This window comes from Rhinatrema bivittatum, chromosome 4 (genome assembly GCF_901001135.1).
Source record: "Rhinatrema bivittatum chromosome 4, aRhiBiv1.1, whole genome shotgun sequence".
NCBI classification, from domain to species: domain Eukaryota; kingdom Metazoa; phylum Chordata; class Amphibia; order Gymnophiona; family Rhinatrematidae; genus Rhinatrema; species Rhinatrema bivittatum.
Window position 1 is genome coordinate 312356072 of NC_042618.1, and position 22584 is coordinate 312378655.

General features: G+C 44.5%; 1 protein-coding gene across 2 annotated transcripts in view; it reads left to right on the forward strand.

The window, feature by feature from the left end:
* The window catches only part of GAS7 (growth arrest specific 7), a 610573-nt gene that overhangs the window by 532948 nt on the left and 55041 nt on the right, over window positions 1-22584 (forward strand). For both annotated transcript variants that reach the window (XM_029600263.1, XM_029600264.1), the window contains exon 9: window positions 639-717. In XM_029600263.1, the coding sequence (XP_029456123.1) occupies window positions 639-717 (79 nt within the window). The remainder of the gene's footprint in view (window positions 1-638; window positions 718-22584) is intronic.

Sequence of the window (22584 nt, forward strand, 5' to 3'; positions counted from 1 at the left end):
GAGATGATTAGAGGCAACTTTTTTTTAAAGAACTCAGGTAGATGGGGGAGAGAAGCTGCCAGCCTACAGAACTTCAACTTTGGGTGGGTGGAAGAGGGGATTGGAAGGGCACTCGGTCCCATTCTTAATTTCAGTTTTGGCCAGAAGGGGAAACCGGAGGGACATACGGCCTCTTTCTTAACTTTCAGTTCCAGCAGGTAGGAGAGGAATTGGGGAAGGAAAAATTGGTGAGCTACTGCAGCACCTAGATTTGGCTGGCCAAGTTAGAAAATAAGATCAAGCCATCTAACTTTCTTCCCTAGAATTTGAGCAGCTAAAGTTAGCCACCTAGTGAATCTTAGGTGGTTAAATTTAGCCATTCAACCCAAAGTCTTTGATCTAAACAGTTAGATTCCTTTGAAAATGTATCCCATGATAGCCTTGTGTTTAAAATGTCAGTAAAATTTTAGAATTGGTAGAAAAGATTTAGGACATTTCAACATGTTTATTGAGGGGAAGTTTGTAATGCTGCAAGTCATTTATGTGGTAGCTGCGAGCATAAATTACATTAATTTGAAAAGCGAACTCATGTGCATAAGTTGACTTTGAAAATTACGCCCATTATGTTAAATTCCTCATTGGTATTTTATATTTTGCAGGACACTAGGAGAGGCATGGGCACAGGTAAAGAAAAGTCTGGCTGATGAGGCAGAAGTTCATCTAAAATTCTCATCAAAGGTAATTTACCTCTTTAGTATTCGAGCATCAAACAGTCTGTGGTACAGCGGTGCATGGTATAAGGAGTGATGTAATGCGGAGATCATGAACCCCAATGAAATCATTCCTTCACATGCATCAGGCAGGACTTTATGTTACAAAAGAAGGGTTCAAAGATGATTACAAGGTGTATGGATTTGTAAGGGAAAGACCCGTAAAGGAGGTACCGTAGAGCAGGATTTCTCAACTAGCGATCTGTGGACTGGCACCAGGCTCAGGCAGCATTTCCGCCAGTCCACAGAGCAACTGCGATTGCAGGAGGATGAGGAGGAAGCAAGACCTGCCTTGCACATGCTGCACGGAAGAGGTTTTTTTCCTAACCCTCCCACCTCCCTGTCCTGAGGACCTTTTTTTTTCCATTGAACCTGAATATTAATAAGTTGGCAGAGACTGCTCCTCTCTCAGACCCTGCCTCTGTTCAGGAGGGAATGGGGCCTGAAAGCGGAGCAAACACTGATTCGGACTCATGGCCAACTCGCTGATGTTTGGCTGCAGTTGATCCCATTCCAGAAACTGGGCTTTGGGATCAGCTACAACCAGGAAAGAACTCCACACGGCAGGGATATTAATTGTAGTAGTGTTGCTGGATGACAGGGAGGAGGAAGAGATGGGGAGGGATTGCCTCATTTTTTTTTTATGATGAGCTGCTGGCTGACTTGGGGGGAGGGTAAGAGAGAAATGTTTTTTTCTTTATTTTTAAATGATCAATGGTGGCTGACGGAGAAGAGGATATTGTTTTTTTCTTTTCTGAAGATAATACTGTTGGTTGGTTGGGAGGGAAGGGGGGAGAGACGGCTTTTTAAATAAGAGCAACTTCTTTTTAAAAAAAACAAACCAATTTTCTTAAACTGGCTAGTTACCTTCTAAAAATGGCACAGACCAGTTTCAGGGCTGATCCAAGAGATTAGGGGAACCCCCTCCTCCCTCTCATTAGTGCTGTAACCAGTCCATAGAAACACTGCTATAGAGGCACCAGTATGCTGTAGTGATAAAGGGGTGAGAAGGAGGGATAGAATGAGAAATGAGAGTGCAAGGTCCAGAAAGAGACATGGTTCAGTGGGCCCCATGAATGGAATATGGCCTTACAGGGCAATAATCTGTTCAAAAAGAATAGGGATAGCAGAAAAGGAGTATCAATGTCAGAGCTCTTGAAATGCAGGGAGTGTGGGGGAATAAGCTAGCACTAGCAGCTCTCCTAGATAGGGGTGATGGTACTTCCACCTAGAGAGGTGTATTGTTTTTATATATCGTATCAGTTCGTACTTCGTTTTTCCCGTAGTTAACTTTGTGTTTTCCATGTTTCGGGGTTTGGTTTTTTTCGTATTTCACTAATTTCGTGTTAGTGCGCACTAATGGGAGTAAGTGTGCACTGTCCCGTTAGTGCATAATAATACGAAATTCAAATTTTTCCTGAATTTTGGTGAATTATTGTTCGTTTCGAGGCGCTCGTGAAATAGGACGAATTAGACAATTTCATTGAAATTGTCTAATTCGTCTAAAACAAATGCACATCTCTACAATATAAGTGGAAGAACCGGACAGAGATCTGGTTGTGGACATCTGAAAGGTGGGAAATAAGGTGTGGGGTGGGGGGAGTTTGGGAAATCCTTGACTCCCTTCAAGAGGTTCCTCTTATACAAATGGTAATGGAACTTACAAGGGAAGGGGCAAAACTGGACCTCATTCTTACAAACAGAGAAAGTATGTCTAATGTCCAGGCAGGTGCCCACCTGAGCACCAGTGATCATCACATGGTATGGTTTGATATAATAGCCAATGTGACGAGGAATCAGCCAAAAGTCAAAGTCCAGGATTTCAAAAATACTGATTTTAGTAAAATGGAAAAGTACCTAAAGGAAGCACTGGCAGAGTGGGAAGTTGTAAGCAAAATACAAAAACTGTGGGATAAGCTAAAAGGAGCTATGGAAAAAGCAACATATATTTATGTTAAGAAAGTAAATAAGTAAGTAAGAGATCAAAGAGAATGATAAGGTTTTCAAAAAAAGGTGACTGAGAAAGTAAGGGCAAAAAGATTAGCATTCAAAATGTCCATGAAATAATATAAAGCTAAGCTGAAAGAGATGGGGAAGTAGTCAGGAAGGCAAAGGCACAAATGGAAGAAACAATAGCTAAAGAGGAAGGGCCAGTAGTAGCTTTTTTTACTGCCCTGTGTGAACAATTCCCCCGATTCATTCAGTCTCTGTTCCAAGCCCATCAAAAAAAGCCAACCTGCAATCTATGGGAGTTAGATTCCAAGCCACGTTATGGGCTTAATGCATGGTGCAATGTTAATTTAGAATGACTTTATCACACTTTGCAATGTTTGAGTAAGTGAGAGAGAGAGAGAGAGACTAGCTATAAGGCCCTCATAGTAGTTAGGTATTTATACCTCTATATGAGGCCCACCTAGTTACTTGAGGTGAGGTTTAGATAGTAGTGTAGGGGTTAGGGGCCACTTTGACTCTCTGCCTGGGTAACATCAAGCTAGGTTGAGAGAACATTGTACAAATCTCATCTTTGGGTGAGTTTCCTCACTCCGATGGACATCAAATCTTCACAAGAGTGCACTGTTCTGTTCGTACTTCTCACTCTGAATGTCAAAGTGGCCCCTAACCCCTACACTACTACCTAAACCTCACCTCAAGTAACTAGGTGGGCCTCCCATGGAGGTATAAATGCCTAACTACTATGAGGGCTTTATAGCTAGTCTCTCTCTCTCTCTCCCCTGTGACAAGTTATCACACATACCCCTCTTCCTATCACATGTGATAGTTTAATGAATCTAGCTCTATATTTTTAATAATTGGCACCAGCCCACTCCCCCCCACCACTGAACCAATTATCAAGGGAAGGGTATTAGATATCCTAGGCAAGCCTTACAGCCGTGCACAAACGCCACCCCCACACCTCTATAGACACACATAATTAAATTATGCATTTATAATAGATTTTACTTGAAAAAGAACATCCAAAAGTACAGTCTTCTAAGGCAAAAACATATTATATTTACATGCACTGTGTGGTGCCAGCTAGAAATCTCTGCAAAAAAGACACTTGGAACTCATATGCAATTAGACTTTTTGTAACGTGTGTTGGATGTGGGCTTGGCCCTCAGAAAGCCAAGAATAAACTGAATTACCATTACAATATAGTAAACCTCCCACACCAAAACAGCCCTAACTACCAGCACTCAAACAGTAACAACCTTGTCTATGAAAAGGCAACACTGCACATATCACACCAAGCCCTAGAACACCAATACATCTCCTATTAGGAAAACAAAACACTCTGCAGCTGGCAGATTGTTTAAAAACTTTCAAAACTTTGCTGAAGACATTTCTATTTAAACAGACAAATTCCTGATTCCATCCAGCTAATTTGTAAACTCCCACAAGGCGATTTCTGTTAAAGTTCATTTGTTTTAATTTGTATTTATCTGATGTTTGTTTGGTAGTTTGAACGCATATGCATGGTCTCAATTGTACATCACTTACTGCTTTTTGCAAAAGCAATTAACAAATTTTAAATAAAGATAAATCAGACTGCTATAGATCCTTACACAGAAACTACATGCCAAACAGACCAAGACAGACCCAGACAGACACTGACCAAATATAGAATAAAGAAACCAGAAAGTATAAATAGAAACGTGCAGAGAAGAACTGAACTGGAACCATATTCAAATGCCAGATAGGACTTATCCAGCTATCTAGCAGCCGCTGAATATCCAGTTTTATATTCAGCAGCGCTAGATAGCTGGTAAGTCACTTATCCAGCTATCTGGTTAGCCAGATAGGTTGTGGGTGGACAATGGGAGGATTGGGGTGGCACTACTTACCCGGCTAACTTTGCTATCTGGACTGTGTTTGAATATGGTCCTCCTGATGAATAAAAAATCCAATAATAAAAAAATGTTCTAATAGTTCCCAAAACAACAATAAAATATTTTGAAACAGCAGACACATCAAATTACACCCAATAATTAAAACTAATAAGGATTTAAAAATCTGCTCTCCATACCTGGGATCTTTTGATTTCTAGTTACCCTGAGATTGTCGTGGATTGGGGAAGGTAGGGCCGCACAAACTTTATCTTCTGTCTCTCACATACACATAAGAACATAAGAAATTGCCATGCTGGGTCAGACCAAGGGTCCATCAAGCCCAGCAACCTGTTTCCAACAGAGGCCAAACCAGGCCACAAGAACCTGGCAATTACCCAAACACTAAGAAGATTTATTTATTTATTTATTTAAAGAATTTATATACCGGGGTTCCTGTATAGTATACATATCACCCCGGTTTACAAGGAACCATAACTATCGCTAAGGAACCGTAACTATCGCTTCATTTAGCGGTTTACATTGAACATTTAGTGGTTTACATTGAACATTTAGCGGTTTACATTGAACATAGTTAATTTGAGAAAACATAATTAAACATAAATAAACATAAATAAACATAAATAAACATAAAATAGTTGATTTGAGAAAAAGTATATAATATGGTTAACCAGTTAATAACTAAAAAGCAGGTTAATAAGTAAATAAGTAAGTAAATAACATTGAACTTGATAGAATCTGGTAACAGGATAAAATATAGTGTTGCATATGCTTAAGTACAGTTTCGTGTTAATTTCTTCAGAGAGATATAAGCTGGGGAAGATACGGAGGATATGAAATGCCTTTTTTCTTGCTCATTAACTCTATGGGAAAGCTTGTTCGAACAACCAAGTCTTAAGTTTCTTTTTAAATGTAGCGTGGCACGGTTCAAGGCGAAGGTCTGGAGGGAGCGAGTTCCAGAGAGAAGGGCCCGCTGTGGATAGAGCACGTTTCCTCAGGGAGGATTTCGCCTGTTGTGTGGTTAGTCTGTACTGATATGCGCTTCTAGTTGATTTCACTGATGTGTGTAGCTGAATTTGAAATGTTAAATTAAGTGGAGCGATATTATGTAAGGCCTTATGTATCATCATTAAGGACTTGAATTGGATCCTGTATTTTATCGGGAGCCAGTGTAGATGATGCAGGATTGGGGTGATATGGTCTCTTTTTTTGGCATTTGAGAGAATTCTTGCCGAGGCATTCAGGACCATCTGAAGTGGTTTTGTGGTGCAAGCTGGTAGGCCAAGGAGGAGAGAGTTACAGTAGTCCAGTTTTGGGAGTATGATGGCTTGTAGAACCATGCGGAAATCTCTGTACAGAAGGAGTGGTTTTAGTTTCTTTAAGGTTTGTAGTTTAAAGAAACATTCTTTTGTTGTGTTATTGACAAATTTGTTGAAGCTGAATCCACCGTCTAAGATGACTCCCAGGTCCTTTACTTGTTGAGAAAAGGTATCCGGACTTTGGTTGGCGTTCGGAGGAGTGGATGGGACATAGTTTTCCGGTGCTATAATGAGGATTTCAGTTTTGTTTGTGTTTAAGACTAGGTTGAGGCTGGTGAGAAGGTTGTTGATAGCTGCGAGACATTTACTCCAGTGTGACATGGCTTTGTGTAGTGTGTCCTCTATAGGGATGAGGATTTGAATGTCATCCGCATATAGGAAGTGTATAAGCTTGAGGTTGGTGAGTAATTGGCAGAGAGGGAGAAGATATATATTGAAGAGAGTCGGGGAGAGGGATGAACCTTGCGGAACTCCCCTTTTAGATTCGATGGCACGAGACTCTTTGTTATTTATCCTGACCTTGTATGATCTGTCCTCCAAAAATGATTTGAACCAGTTGAACGCTGCTCCTGTAATGCCAATGTCCGTTAGGCGTTGCAGGAGGCACGGGTGGTTTACAGTATCGAACGCTGAAGAGAGATCCAGGAGAGCGAGGAGGCAAGGTTGGCCTTTTTCTAGATTAAAGATAATGGTGTCTGATAGTGAGGCTAATAGCGATTCTGTGTTCCTAGTCTTACGAAAACCAAATTGGTTTGGGGTGAGGATGTTATTTTCTTCAAGAAAATCTGAAAGTTGTTTGTTAACCACTTTTTCCATAGTTTTGGCTAACATAGGGAGGTTTGCTATAGGTCTGAAGTTGGCTGGATCTGAGGTGGGAAGGTTGGGCTTTTTGAGGAGCGGTTTGAGCATGGCTAACTTGAGTTGGTTGGGAACTTGACCTTGAGTGAGAGAGCAGTTGATGATGTCTGCAACAGGTTTGGCTATGGTGTTGGTGATGATACTCAGGGTGTTTGAAGGGATATGGTCCGATGGGTGAGAGGAAGGTTTTATCTTTTTGAGAATGTTCTCTATTTCTAAAGTAGATGTGGGATCAAACTTGTCCAGCACTGATGGGGTTGTGTTGGGTTGTAAGGTGGTTGAGTGCAATGATTGTTGGGCGGTTGAGTGCGGAGGCTGTTGATCTGTTGTGTCCAAAGATTGTTGAGCGGTTGAGTGATCTGTTGCCTGGATCGAGCGGACGCCTTCTGTGCGTCCGCTCGATCCAGGCAACAGTCCACGTCTCTCCCTCCTCCACCGGGGTTCACGTGGCCCAATCGGGGCCGGAGCCCGCTCGAATAACATCGAGCCGAGTAGAGGAGGCGGATCTCAGCTACGAGAAAGACGCAGGGAAGAAAAGAAAACAAGAGGACAGACGCAATACAAACGTAAAAAAGCTGCCGATCAGCGCGGTGAATCCACCACGCCCCTGAGAGGCTCTAGGCCTATCAGACGGCTCAGCAAAACCCTTTAAATTACCGTGACTCCCTCAGGCGTCCCTTCTGTGCGTCCGCTCGATCCAGGCAACAGTCCACGTCTCTCCCTCCTCCACCGGGGTTCACGTGGCCCAATCGGGGCCGGAGCCCGCTCGAATAACATCGAGCCGAGTAGAGGAGGCGGATCTCAGCTACGAGAAAGATGCAGGGAAGAAAAGAAAACAAGAGGACAGACGCAATACAAACGTAAAAAAGCTGCCGATCAGCGCGGTGAGTCCACCACGCCCCTGAGAGGCTCTAGGCCTATCAGACGGCTCAGCAAAGCCCTTTAAATTACCGCGACTCCCTCAGGCGTCCCTTCTGTGCGTCCGCTCGATCCAGGCAACAGTCCACGTCTCTCCCTCCTCCACCGGGGTTCACGTGGCCCAATCGGGGCCGGAGCCCGCTCGAATAACATCGAGCCGAGTAGAGGAGGCGGACCTCAGCTATGAGAAAGACGCAGGGAAGAAAAGAAAACAAGAGGACAGACGCAATACAAATGTAAAAAAGCTGCCGATCAGCGCGGTGAGTCCACCACGCCCCTGAGAGGCTCTAGGCCTATCAGACGGCTCAGCAAAGCCCTTTAATTACCGCGACTCACGCAGGCGTCGCGCGCCGGGCGTCGCGCGCCCGAAGGAGCGCGACCTAAGGGGCTTGCCCCTTAGGGCGCCCCTTGGAGCGTCCCAGAGCCAGGGCCGGTTACACCCTTCTAGCCAACCATTGTAAAAAAAAAAAACACCTCACTCCGAAACCTACTAGGACAGGAAGACACATCCAGAGGACGATACATCCCAAACATCAGAGTTTTGCCCACATCTTTCTTTACCACCCTACTTTTCCCGTACTGCTATAACGGCATTCACCCAGCATTACTAGGACTACACATGCCCTGCATTCTTCAGACTGCCTTCGCCCAGCATTCATCCGACTGCATCCGACTGCATTCGCCCAACATTCATCCGACTGCATTCGCCCAGCATTCATCTGACTGCATTCGCCCAGCATTCATCTGACTGCATTCGCCCAGCATTCATCTGACTGCATTCGCCCAGCTTTCATCTGACTGCATTCGCCCAGCATTCATCCGACTGCATTCGCCTAGCATTCATCCGACTGCATTCGCCTAGCATTCATCTGACTGCATTCGCCCAGCATTCATCTGACTGATTTCGCCCAGCATTCATCAGACTGCATCCGACTGCATTCGCCCAGCATTCATCTGACTGATTTTGCCCAGCATTCATCAGACTGCATCTGACTGCATTCGCCCAGCATTCATCTGACTGCTGTCGCCCAGCATTCATCTGACTGCTGTCGCCCAGCATTCATCCGACTGCATTCGCCCAGCATTCATCCGACTGCATTCGCCCAGCATTCATCTGACTGCTTTCGCCCAGCATTCATCTGACTGATTTCGCCCAGCATTCATCAGACTGCATCCGACTGCATTCGCCCAGCATTCATCTGACTGCTTTCGCCCAGCATTCATCTGACTGCTATCGCCCAGCATTCATCCGACTGCATTCGCCCAGCATTCATCTGACTGCATCCGTCTGCATTCGCCCAGCATTCATCTGACTGCTTTCGCCCAGCATTCATCTGACTGCATTCGCCCAGCATTCATCCGACTGCATTCGCCCAGCATTCATCCGACTGCATTCGCCCAGCATTCATCTGACTGCATTCGCCCAGCATTCATCTGACTGCATCCGACTGCATTCGCCCAGCATTCATCTGACTGCTGTCGCCCAGCATTCATCCGACTGCATTCGCCCAGCATTCATCCGACTGCATTCGCCCAGCATTCATCCGACTGCATTCGCCCAGCATTCATCCGACTGCATTCGCCCAGCATTCATCCGACTGCATTCGCCCAGCATTCATCCGACTGCATTCGCCCAGCATTCATCTGACTGCATTCGCCCAACATTCAACCGACTGCATCCGACTGCATTCGCCCAGCATTCATCCGACTGCATTCGCCCAGCATTCATCCGACTGCATTCGCCCAGCATTCATCCGACTGCTTTCGCCCAGCATTCCTCTGACTGCTTTCGCCCAGCATTCATCTGACTGCATTCGCCCAGCATTCATCCGACTGCATTCGCCCAGCATTCTCCTGACTGCATTCGCCCAGTATTTCTTCTGACTGATAAGACTGCTGATACATCTAATCATGGGAATCCTCACAATTCCCATCATCCACAGCCACAAGTGGAGAGCACCTAAGCCCCCCACTCCCCCCCATCACAACTGTCAACAGAGGCTAAGGCCTATCCTGCTGACACCGGTCACCCAATTTCTAGGGCTGACGCTCTTCTCTCTCACGCTTGTTAACGCACAATCCATCTCTAAGAAAACTCATATACTCAATGACTTACTATCCGACGCAAAACCAGACATATGTGCCATCACAGAAACCTGGTTAAAACCCACCGACACCGCTCTAATAAATCAGCTACCCATCCAGGCATACGATCTTCTCTCCATACCCAGACACAAAAAAAGAGGAGGTGGACTTCTCCTTGCAGCCAAAAAATCACTAGGTCTGGCTTTGCAGACCTCAAATAACCTATCAAACATCGAATTTGCGCTCTTCAAATCGAAACACCTGACGATTGGTTTAATTTATGCCCCTCCTGGAATACTGGAATCAGACCCATCATCAATCATAGAACTCACAGCAAAACACCTAAACTCCAGTAATCCTACCATACTCATGGGAGATTTAACCTCCACGTAGATGTCCAACCTCAATCCACCAACTGTAAAACCCTTCTCGCTCGCTCAGCAATATGGGTTTTAGACAGATTGTGACAGAACCAACCCACAAAAGCAGGTCATACGTTGGACCTTATCTTCATAAACGATGGAATCACAACACACAACATCCCCACTTGCCTTCCAGTACCATGGACAGACCACAGAATCATAACATCGGTGTTAGAAATAAAGGAGATCTCCCCGCAATCCACACAATCAATAGCCATCTCCATCAGGAAACAATGCTCTGGAGACCAACTCAGTGAACAACTGGCCAAGGAACTAGTGCATCTGGACCTCTCCGACGCCAACTCAGCGACTTCTTCATGGACCAACATCACTAAAAAGGTTGCAGACCAAATGTGCCCCATGACGACTAAATATATCAACCCTAACAAAGACAACAGGAAACCTTGGTTCACTCCTGAGCTGAAAAAAACGCAAACATGAATTGAGATCCAAGGAACAAAATTGGCGAAGAAACCCATCTTCAACCACCCTCCTCATCTACAAAGAGTGCCTCAACTCATACAGAAATGACATCAACAAAACCAAGAGAGAATTCTTCTCCAAAAAGATCCACCACCTCATATTTGATTCAAGAGCACTTTTCTCATACGTTTCTACCCTTACTAAACCTCCTGCGCCTACCATTCCAGACGACCAAGCTCTCAACAAAGCGAATGAACTAGCTGCCTTCTTCGACAACAAAATCACATCACTCCTAGCCCCCCTCAAAGGAGCAGCTACACTTCCAAACCACATTCAACAATCAGCTCACTCAACCGCTCAACAATCTTTGGACACAGATCCCATGCTCTCACTCACTCCCTCTCTCATATACATATTATGCTCTCACACACACTCCTTTTCTCTCACATACACAGGCTCTCTCTCCCTTACAGACACATTATGTACATGCACAGGGTCACAGGCACTTACACAGACACACAAACATGCACACAGGCTCTCACACAGACACACACACAGGCTGTCACACAGACACATACACATGAACACAGGCTCTTATACAGGTACACACAAGCACACAAGCTCTCACATAGACACACACAAGCTTACACAGAGGCTCTCACACAGACACACACACAATCACACAGGCATTTACACAAACACACAGGTTTTCACACAGATACATATGCATACAGGCTCTCACACAGACACACACATGCACAAAAGCTCTCACACAAACACACACATACAATATGCACATGCACACAGGCTCTCACACACACACACACACAGCCTCTTCTTTTCTTCAGGCCATAGTGAGATGAGCTCCACCATGGCTCCGCAGGTTTCGTCTTCATTTTCCATATGCTACATGATCTATGTAACATATTACCCATGTTACTGCTATAGATACACCCTATACCAAATGCTATTTTTAGCATTACTATTACTATTTATTACTATTACTATTATTGTTTTTAATCATGTTACTGTTATAATTTCACGTTACTGTTTACAATCGTTCCCTGTACCAAACAAAAGGAAATGCTTAACTTCCTGCATCATTAAGTTGTATGTAAACCAATGTGATATGTAAATCGAACACCGGTATATAAAAACAAACATACAAATAAATAAATAAATACATTTTGGGCCGTGGAGGGATGAACTCCAACATGGCCCTGCTGGCTTCCTCTTCACTTCTGGCCGTAGTGGTATGAGCTCCTCCACAGCCCTGCAGGCCTCCTCCTCACTTTGAGCCATGATGGAATGAGCTCCACCACAGCCCCGCCAGTCTGCCTGCACTGGAGGGAGGGAAAACGGTGCATGCCTGCAGGAAAAGTTGTGCATGAGTATGCATCTTAGAGGCAACACTGCACCGCAGCTTTTAATCATTTTCAGCCACTGGCAAGTTGGGCTCTGCCAATGGTCTGCAGCCTCATTTTTGGCCGCCAGTGATTTGGACTCTGCCAGCAGCTCTGCAGCCTCTCCTGCTGCAACTTCCCCCCCCCCCCCCCCCCCCCCGGTGTTCCGCCCTATGGAAATACATGGTATGCATACCCAGTTGCACCAGGACTGCAAAGAGGTAAGAGAAGATGACAAAACTTTTTTCAGTTAACAATGAAAGAAGGAAGAGCAAAGGTGGGATTATAAAACCGAGAGGAGATGGGGAGAACTGTGTGGAGGGGAACAACAAAAAAGCAGGACTGCTAAATAAATACTTCTGCTCAGTATTCATTGAAGAAGAGTTTGGAGAAAGAGTATCACTTGTTGAAAAAGGTGTGTATGATATGAAGTAGTGGCTACGCCTGGAGGCCGCAGTCGCCAGAGTTTCCTCGCAGCAGGAACCGCCCTCAGGCCTCCTTTGAGCAGCAAGAGCCGCCTGTGACGTCAGGGCCTGGCCTGGCTTTTCCTCTTCTCACCATTGTCAGCAGGGCCACTGTCCAGGGTTCTGCTGTTTCCTGTTTCCTGCTCCATAGGTGCGGAGCCGCGCCTCCTTCTTAGATTTAAAGGGCCCGCGTCCGGATGCCCCGGGCCCCACCTGGAACTCCTCCCTGGGCGTCTTCAGCCCTATAAAAGGGCCCTGCAGTCATTCCTTCTTTGCTTTGGCAAGGGGTTAGTCTTCCTTAGGACTCCTCGTTCTTGCTTTTGCCCGGCATCTCTCTATGTTCTTCGTGGGATCCCTCGTTGTCTGTATTCCTGGTCTCTGCTGAAGTTCCTGATGTTTCCAGATGTTCCTGATGTCCGACCGTCTGTATCCTGAGTCTGTGTTCTGATGTTCCGTGATCCAAGTCCTAATGTTCCGTGATCCAGTCCTGATGTCCCTGATGTTCTGTGATCCAGCCTTGATGCCCTGAACCCTGGTTCCTCGTCGCCACCTTTCCTGGCGTGCCATGTCATGGTCCATGACCAGCCCCACGGGCGGGCTGTGTAGGGCGCCTCGTGGCACATGGCCTGCCTTCTCGCCTGTTGCACAAGCCTCCGGAGGGTCATCCTTGCCTGAAGCCAAGTCCTGTCTTGGTCCCATGTCCTGAATCTTGTTCCGGTCCTCGGATTCCCTTGTGTCTACTCCGTCCATGTGTTAGACACTGCTGGAACCTGCGCCACGTCAGCATGGTCCGTGACCAGCCACAGGCGGCTGTGTAGGGTGCGCCCTGGTGTAGGCCTCTACAGTATCTGGGACCTGTTTCTCACACTTGCTTCACTTCTCATCTGGAGCCTGCCCCACATTCAGCGAGGTCCATGACCAGCCCCGTGTGTGGGCTGTGTAGGGCGTGCTGCGTTGCAGCCTCAACCTAGTACTTGATCTTGAATCCTCGTTTTCAGTACCTTGTTCCTGTATCCTCATCTGAGTCCTTCCAAGTTCCTCGTCTGAGTCTCCACATTCCAAGTTCCTCGTCTGAGTCTTCATGCTCCAGAGTCTTCGTCCACCCTTGTCTCCTGTCCGGCCTGCCACCTCTGTCGTTACCCCAGCGGCAGGTCCGAAAGAGCTTGGAGAGGTCGGGGGACTGCTCAGAGACCAACCTTGCGTGGTTGGCCTCACCGAGGCTGTGCAGGTCGGCGGGGGCCTGGGCTTCCGGTCTCAGCCCAGCCGGGACTTCGTCTCAAGTGCCTCGGCGCTTCCTTGGAGCTCCTCTCCTGGTTCGCCGAGGTCCAAGGGCACACTTCTCCCCAGATCAGGAGTGCCCCCTAGCGCTCCCTCCTACGTCTATAGAACATAGAGTACTTGGATTTCAGCAAAGCTTTGATACTGTCTCATATAGGAGGCTCATAAATAAACTGAGCAGTCTGGGGGTGGACCCCAAGGTGGTGGACTGGATTAGAAACTGGTTGAGTGATAGACAAGAGAGGATGGTGATGAATGGAATTCACTCTAAGAAAAAAAAAGGAGGACAAATGTGCTGAAATATGGCCCTTAGGGATTCTAAGTATCATGGGCATTGAGGGTGCATGAAAAGTGTGAGCCTAGGGTCCCAGGGTGCTTCTCTGTTTCTGACAGAAATTTGAATGAAATTAAGGGAATTGTTCAAAGGTTCTCTGGGTGGTGGGAGGGAACAGACACACACACACACACACATAGATATGATGATTTTATAAGCCAGTTTCCATGTAGGAAACTAGGCTAATATGTATTTAGGATCAGATGTACTAAGCATTTCCCATAGACCAAAAAGGGAAAAACCCTTTAGTACATCTGAATCTTAGTGACTGTGATGATACAAAGACATTTTTAGATAATGAGATTAAGAAATTTAGGGAGACTGTAGCTGAGGACTGCTCAAATGAGAGCCTACAGATGTACCAGAGTATTGTGTACTTTAACTTTGATTACATTAGATTTATTACTGGTCTAACATTTGAAATGTTAATCTAATATATCTGTTGATTTATCAAAAAGGATTGTTTGTTATTCTTTGTTCTTTTCTGCACAAATGATGTGATTGTGTTTGCCTTCTGTTTAATTGAAAATATATCTTTTTACTCTACTGATACAGTGAATTTTTAATCTTTAAATATAGAAAAGTAGCTACATTTATTTTAAATGTATAGCTACATATCCTCCTCTGCCCCACATGCATACCAAAACCACACATACCCCAAATCTATAATGTTTCTGTTGCTGGTATAAGCAAATAAGTGTGGAGTAGTCATGGGTCACACATTCAAATATAGCAGCAAAGAGAATGTGAAACCAGAGTAGCTTTTCAATTGTTCTTCACAATAAATGGCAAATAGTAAGATCATCAAGTGCTATTTTATTCACAAGTTCCAAAATTGCAATTGTTAACAAAGGTACAGTCCCCCGACATGGGCTGCATTGGGAGGGGCAAATGAGGCTAACACCTTATACCCAGATTATGGAGCAGAAGTGTTCAAAACAGCATCACATGATGAGATCCAGATTATGGAGCAGGGGTCTACAAAGCTGTTCAAACCAGCATCGCTTGATGAGATCATAAATGGGATATTGCTTCACTTTTTTCAGAGTATTCACTTCTCTTTTTGCAGAGTATTTACTTCATTTAAACAGCAAGTTTCTTCTTTAGAGATAGGTGACTTGTGTGGCTTCCCTATAGGAAACTAAGATCAAGAGACAGCAGTTCTAAATATAGAGGGGCTGGGGAGACACATGAAAGGTGCGAGCGAAGGGTCACTGAGTGCTCCATTATCTCTGGATGAAATTTGAAAGAAAGTGGGTGAATGGCTCAAAGAGGAGAGAACAGGCAAGCAAATAGACACACAGACAATGATTATACAAGCTGTAGGCAGCTAGGCTAAGAAGACCATCAGGAGCCTTTAACAGAAGTCAAAAATTGTAATATTTTATCACCAAGAGCTATTTCATTTTTGCTTGAGTGAAATAGCTCCTGGTGATATTCCTGGTGACATTCCTGCGGAATATTTCTATTTGCACTATTTTTTGATTTTATTGCATTTCCATTTATCTATATGGAAACAAATATATCTCAGCATAAGCTTACAGTTGGGTCACCAAATAGATTTAATATCAGATATGTTTGTGCTATTATGCGCGGTTCCAGTTGCCCCATCTCAAAAAAGATATAAAGGAACAAGAAAAGATGCAGAGAAGAGCATTAGAAATGAAATAGGGATGGAACAGCTTCCTTATGAAGAAAAGTTAAACAGCACTAGCAAGAGGAGACATACTATGAAATTAACTGGTAGCAGATACGAATCAAGATATTAATCAAGTTTACTTAGGGAATAGCCACTGCTATTAATTGCATCAGTAGCATGGGATCTTCTTAGTGTTTGGGTAATTGCCAGGTTCTTATGGCCTGGTTTGGCCTCTGTTGGAAACAGGATGCTGGGCTTGATGGACCCTTGGTCTGACCCAGCATGGCAATTTCTTATGTTCTTAAATAAATTTAAGACTTTTTTTTTCAGTCAGTGCACTATTAAACTATGGAATTTGTTTCTGGAGGATGTTATCAAGGCTAATAGTACAGATGGGTTTAACATGTTTGGACAAGTTCCTGGAGGATAGGGCCATTAACAATTTTTAGCTAGGTAGATGTGGGGATTAAGAACATAAGAAATTGCCATGCTGGGTCAGACCAAGGGTCCATCAAGCACAATATCCTGTTTCCAACAGAGACCAAACCAGGCCACAAGAACCTGGCAATTACCCAAACACCAAGAAGATCCCATACTACTTATGCAATTAATAGCAGTGGCTATTCCCTAAGTAAACTTGATTAATAGCCGTTAAAGGACTTCTCCTCCAAGAACTTATCCAAACCTTTTTTGAACCCAGCTATACTAACTGCACTAACCACATCCTCTGGCAACAAATTCCAGAGCTTAATTGTGCGTTGAGTGAAAAAGAATTTTCTCCGATTAGTCTTAAATGTGCTACTTGCTAACTTCATGGAATGCCCCCTAGTCCTTCTATTATACAAAAGTGTAAATAACCGATTCACATCTACTCGTTCAAATCCTCTCATGATCTTAAAGACCTCTATCATATCCCCCCTCAGCCACCTCTTCTGCAAGCTGAACAGCCCTAACCTCTTTAGTCTTTCCTCATAGGGGAGCTGTTCCATCCCCTTTATCATTTTGGTTGCCCTTCTCTGTACCTTCTCCATTGCAACTATATCTTTTTTGAGATGCAGCGACCAGAATTGTACACAGTATTCAAGATACGGTCTCACCTTGGAGCGATATAAAGGCATTATTACATTTTCCGTTTTATTATCCATTCCCTTCCTAATAATTCCTAATATTCTGTTTGCTTTTTTTGACTGCTGCAGCACACTGAGCCTCATTCCTTGCACCAAACTTTGCCCTCGGCTTTTATTGCTTGGCTAGGGAAAAGGGATTTTAGGGGTCGGGGAGGAAAAGGGAGGCAGAGTAGGAAGGGGTATAGGGAACTGGGAACCAGCCAATCGCATCACCGACGTAGTTTATAAAATTCCCCCCCCCCCCCCCCCGCACGCGTGAGTCCTAACCTGCATATGCGTGTGCAGATTTTAAAATCTGGTACGCATGTGCACACGGGAACCGTATTTTATAACATGCATGCGCCAACGTAAGCATGTTATAAAATAGCCGCATCCATCTGTGCACACCGGGAACTTGCGCACACAGATGCCCACACGGTTCTTTTAAAACCAACCAAAATGTGCGTAACTTTTCCCGGATATTCAGTGGGACTTATGCATGCAAGTCTTCCGCTGAACATACACAGATAAACTTAGGACTGTGATTATTCCAACCAGACGTTTGCACTTAACTTTAGTTGGAAAGTGCTCAATATGTATGCTCACTGGCTAAAGTTTAGCCTGCTCCCAGAATATCTCCACTGATGCCCCTTTTTGTCTGAATAAGTTTTCTGCACACAAATTTGTGTGTACAAACTTAAAGTGGTTGGCAATGGGAAAATACTGAAAACTCAGTTTTTGTATGTGTGTTTAAAATCATGAGAGGTCTAGAATGGGTAGATGTGAATCGGTTATTTACTCTTTCGGATAATAGAAAGACTAGGGGGCACTCCATGAAGTTAGTATGTGGCACATTTAAAACTAATCATAGAAAGTTCTTTTTCACTCAACGCACAATTAAACTCTGGAATTTGTTGCCAGAGGATGTGGTTAGTGCAGTTAGTGTAGCTGTGTTTAAAAAAGGATTGAATAAGTTCTTGGAGGAGAAGTCCATTACCTGCTATTAAGTTCACCTAGAGAATAGCCACTGCCATTAGCAATGGTAACATGGAATAGACTTAGTTTTTGGGTACTTGCCAGGTTCTTATGGCCTGGATTGGCCACTGTTGGAAACAGGATGCTGGGCTTGATGGACCCTTGGTCTGACCCAGTATGGCATTTTCTTATGTTCTTATGTTCTTAAAAGGTTATCTGCACAACAGCTGTCATTATTGATCTCTATATTTTAATTAATCCTGCCAATAAATCACAAACCTCAGGAATATAAGCATGGATCAAGAAGAGTAACCAGATCAAGAACCCAGCTTCAGGAGATGAGGACTGGGCCAATGTCCTGGCATCTTCTGATTGTGTGCAATCTGCAAAATCATGGACAGCTTCTTAGAAAAATGTCAGGTATTAATGCTAAGCTGAAGATGAATCAAGTTGCACACACTTATCACTAAGAAATCTAGTCAAGTGACTGGGTTAAAAAAAATATAAGAAACATTTCTATATTTAATAAACCTTAGATACAGGGGGAATAGAATGCTCAGGCACTTTTACTACTTCCAAAATGTAGCGCGTTAGGAGATACCAGTGGCAATTTGGGGAGGTTTGTAAAATGAAGATTCTTACTCCTTATAATATTTTCAAAATTTTCCATTTTAGTTGACAACAATTAATGTTCATTCATAACAGACTCTTGAATATGTTTAGCATGGCCCATTTCATTTTTAAATGTAGAAATTTGCTGGTCAAAATTAGATTAAGAACTCTCCAGAAGTTGAATACGATTTTCTACATCCACACATTTTTCAACCAAAGGATTTAACTGAGACATGATGGAACTCCCTAAACCTTTTATAGCTTACCAAATGGATTTTAGGATAAACTGAGTTGGTCTTACCAGAGAAAAACTCTTCTGTGCATCTTGAGGCAAAGAAACAAAAGTCTATGCAGGAAAAGAAGCCTCTTCCCAACTCTGTCTTCTCCTCTCCGAGCCAGCATCTCCTCTGAAACTCCAGTGATACTTTGGCTGGTCAATGCTGCTGCATCATGTCTACTTGCGCTCTCTGCCTGGAGAGCTATCACTGAAACTCATCAGCCTGCGACACTCCTTGCCACGGACCAGACACTTGAGCTGCAGCTGGATCCACTGGAAGAGTTCTAACCATCAGGCTCAATGATGTCAACAAGCCTGGGGGTGACGGGAGCATAGCTTCCCCTCCTGAACTCTGGTGGCTCAGCTACCAACAACGTGGGGGTCAATCAGTTCTGAAGACAGATGCTCTAGAGGGACTGCAGGGAAGGTCCCATACCTAGCCTTCCTCTTCCATCCCATAAGTAGCAGGAAAAAATTAATAGGAGCAAAAAAATTAAAGGTCAGATAGAGGAGCCTGCTGCAGTTCAGTCATCTTGAATCCTCTACCATCCATAACTCAAATCCACAGATTTCTCCTGAATGGTTTTCCCAACTATTCTTTCCAGTTGAGTGTTTACATGCGAGTCTACAGAGAACCTATGGACTATGATTTCCTCAGAGAAGTAGGTGAAATTGCTGATGAGTTCCATGGAGGAGTTCTGGCAGAGAAATGCCAGGTAGAAAGTTCACCGGAGGTCTATATCAAGATGCTGGAAAGTACGAAGCAATAAATGGATCACATCCAAAAGAGAAACTCCCTGTTGCAGCTCAGATACTCTAACCAGCAGGACCTGATGCCTGAAGGCCATTTCTTCATTGATATATTGGGAATGAACAAAAAGCACTGCCAGACCCTGAATATGAGTGATCTCTCCAGTCCTAATGCCATCATGGCTTGCATTACTGCTGTGAAAACACTGTGCAGCTGCATGAGTATCCAGCTCCAATCCAGACACCAGAAGCTGAGGGCTGTAGCTGAGCAGCCGATATGTTTGTGAGTCTGAAACAGAATCTGAGAAGAGATTTTTCACCAGTATTTTCTTGCATGATAGTACTAATCATCAGTTATTGGTAACACAAGCAGTCAGCTATCCAAGTACTAAGCAGCCTGACCCTGCTTGGCTTCTGAAATCAAATAAGATTGGGCAGACTCAGGGCAACATGTCCATAGATTCTGATCAGAACAGACATAATGTACTACCTTGTCTACAAAAATCTTTAGCTTTCGGAAGCGGTAATCCACGCTCTCACCCAGGCCATCTCCGCTGCCCTAGCCAACCAACTCCTGCGCATCCAGTCCTCTTTGGATGAGATATGGGATCAAGTGAAAACCTACAATGCTTCCCTGCATGGCCTGTGCAACACTTTGTCAGAGCATGTGGACCACATGGCCATGCTCGAGTCAGCAAGCGAAATAACCTGTGCATTGTAGGTATCCCTGAAGTGGTTCATGGAGAGGAGCTGCTGTGAGAAATGGCTCCCGGAGCAGCTGCTTGTGGGCATCACTGACCGGCCGGTTTTGGTGGAACGTGCGCATCAGCTGGGCCCTTGGGGGCTGGACCAAAAGAAGCAGTGGCTAGTAATCATGAAGTATTTTAATTATACTGATAAAGCAAACATTTTGCAGGTGTATTGCAAAAAGAGGGAAGCGATTTATAAAGAGACCAAGCTGCTGATTTTTTCGGATTTCTTGAGCAAAGTGCAGGCAGCACAGAAGGAGTTCTCTCCCTATTGTACCAAGGTCTTCCACAGGGCCATAAAGTTTTCACTACAATTCACCTGAAAGTCTTTCACAATAGAGAGCCCCCATATGCTTGCCACACCTCAAGAGTCCAAAGCATTCTTAGACAAGCTGCCATGATTCTCTTGATGGTGTCTTAGAGGATACAATCTTTGACTTTGTTTTGGTGGTTCCTGAAGACTGTTGCCTTTTTCCTAGTTTTTGCTATGCGGGACAGCTCTTTCACCACTGTGACTGGTCTGTACTGTGGAGGCGAGATTTTGGAGTGGCATGGTGTTACTGGACAGACTTGCATCATTGCGTCTGTGCCCTGGATGTCAGCTTTCTCAGCGGGTGGCCCCTCTGTTTTGTCCTGTTGGGGATCCCTGGCTGGCTTTATCAACTGCTTGCTACTGATCCGCAAAGGACTTTGCCGTCTCATACATGCGTACATGCTATCACCTGTAGGCCCTGGGAGCCCTTGGATAGTAGTGGATATCTTCCTGCGGGCAAGGAGAGAAAGAACACCTCTTCGCCAGCTTCTGGGGAGATCTGCTGTATTTTGGGGGTTGAGAGTTTTCTTGTATTGTGAGAAGAAAGAAATGGAGGAGGGATGGGCTTTCTTTCTGTGGGGAGGGTATGAATGGATGAATGAGTCTGTGTGGTTGTTGGCTGTTTCTGCATGTGCATTGATCAAAGAGACCAGAGGATTCTTGGTTATTCGAAATTGCCTTGGAAAGGGGGAGACCCTGGGCTGGGAGGCTCTCTCTCCACATTATGATATTTATGCTGCAAGATTTTATTGTACCTCCTGGTTCCATGTCTAACGTAGTTATCTCTATGGTTAATGCTGATGGTTTACACTCCCCTGTTAAACGAACCAAATGTCTCAGCGAATTGCGCAAGCGCAGGGCGCATGTTGCTTTTTTCCAGGAAACTCACCTGAATGAGAATGAGCACTCCAAGTTGCAGTGGAGTTGGGTGGGCCAATGTTTCTTCTCTTCTTTTACTCATGCCAATGGGGGTGGCTATCTTGATTAATAAGAATGTTGCTTTCATGAAGGAAAAAGTGATCTGTGATCCCGATGGCTATTTCATCATAGTGGTTGGAGACCTCCAGGGACAAAAGGTGATGCTTTAAAATGTGTATGCCCCCAATGTTTACTCTCACAGTTTTTTTCCTATGCTGGTGGCTAAAGTCTCTGTGAGGGAAGGATATGCTACCATCGTGGAGGGTAACTTTAATATGGTTGACAACCCTCTAGTAGACTGTAAACCACCTAAAACTCCCAAGAAGAACCAAGCTGACCTGGGGGATGGCTTTTGTATCCCAAAAACTGCAATTGTTGAACTCTTGGCGAGTGCTGCACCTGGCAGATCACGAGTACACTTTTTTTTCACATGTGCACAATGTGTACTCACGGCTTGATTACATTCTCATTCCCAAGTCTTTTTTTAACAAACTCATGACAAGTGATATTTTTGATGTGCCATTCTCTGATCATGCCATGGTAGTTACAACCCTTGCGTTATTGCCAGATGCCCCAGGTCAGTTTGGTTGATCCTTCCTTCTGCATTTGTTCAATGACAAACGCTTCATTGTTTTTCTTCAAGAAAGATGGCAGGACTATGTAGAATTTAATTTGAGGCCCGAAACGGATTCTCTAACGTTTTGGCAAGCGGCCAAAGCAGTCATGCAAGGACATATCACTGCTTATCAGGAGCATGTGAAGAGGGCCAGGAATGAAAAAAACTAGATCTCTCTAAAAGAATAATAGTTCTACGCCAACAGCACATGAGGGAACTTGGGCAATCCTCTAAGGAATGGTTGGCCACTGCTCGGGCAGAACTGAATGCACTACACAAAAGCAAAGAGCAATAGAATATTCTGTTTCTCAAGTACAGACTGAATCAAAGGGGAAATAAGTTGGAGAAACTATTGGCTCGATTGGTTAAATCCAGTTCATGTTCCAAAGGCCTCATTACGCGCCTATGTTTTGACTCACAGGACTTGCTGACCACTTCCTCCATCTTGAAAGCATTTGAAAGAGATTACAAATCTTTGTATATGGCGGGACCTGCAGATGCTCTAGCCCAAAGTTAATTTTTTCAGGG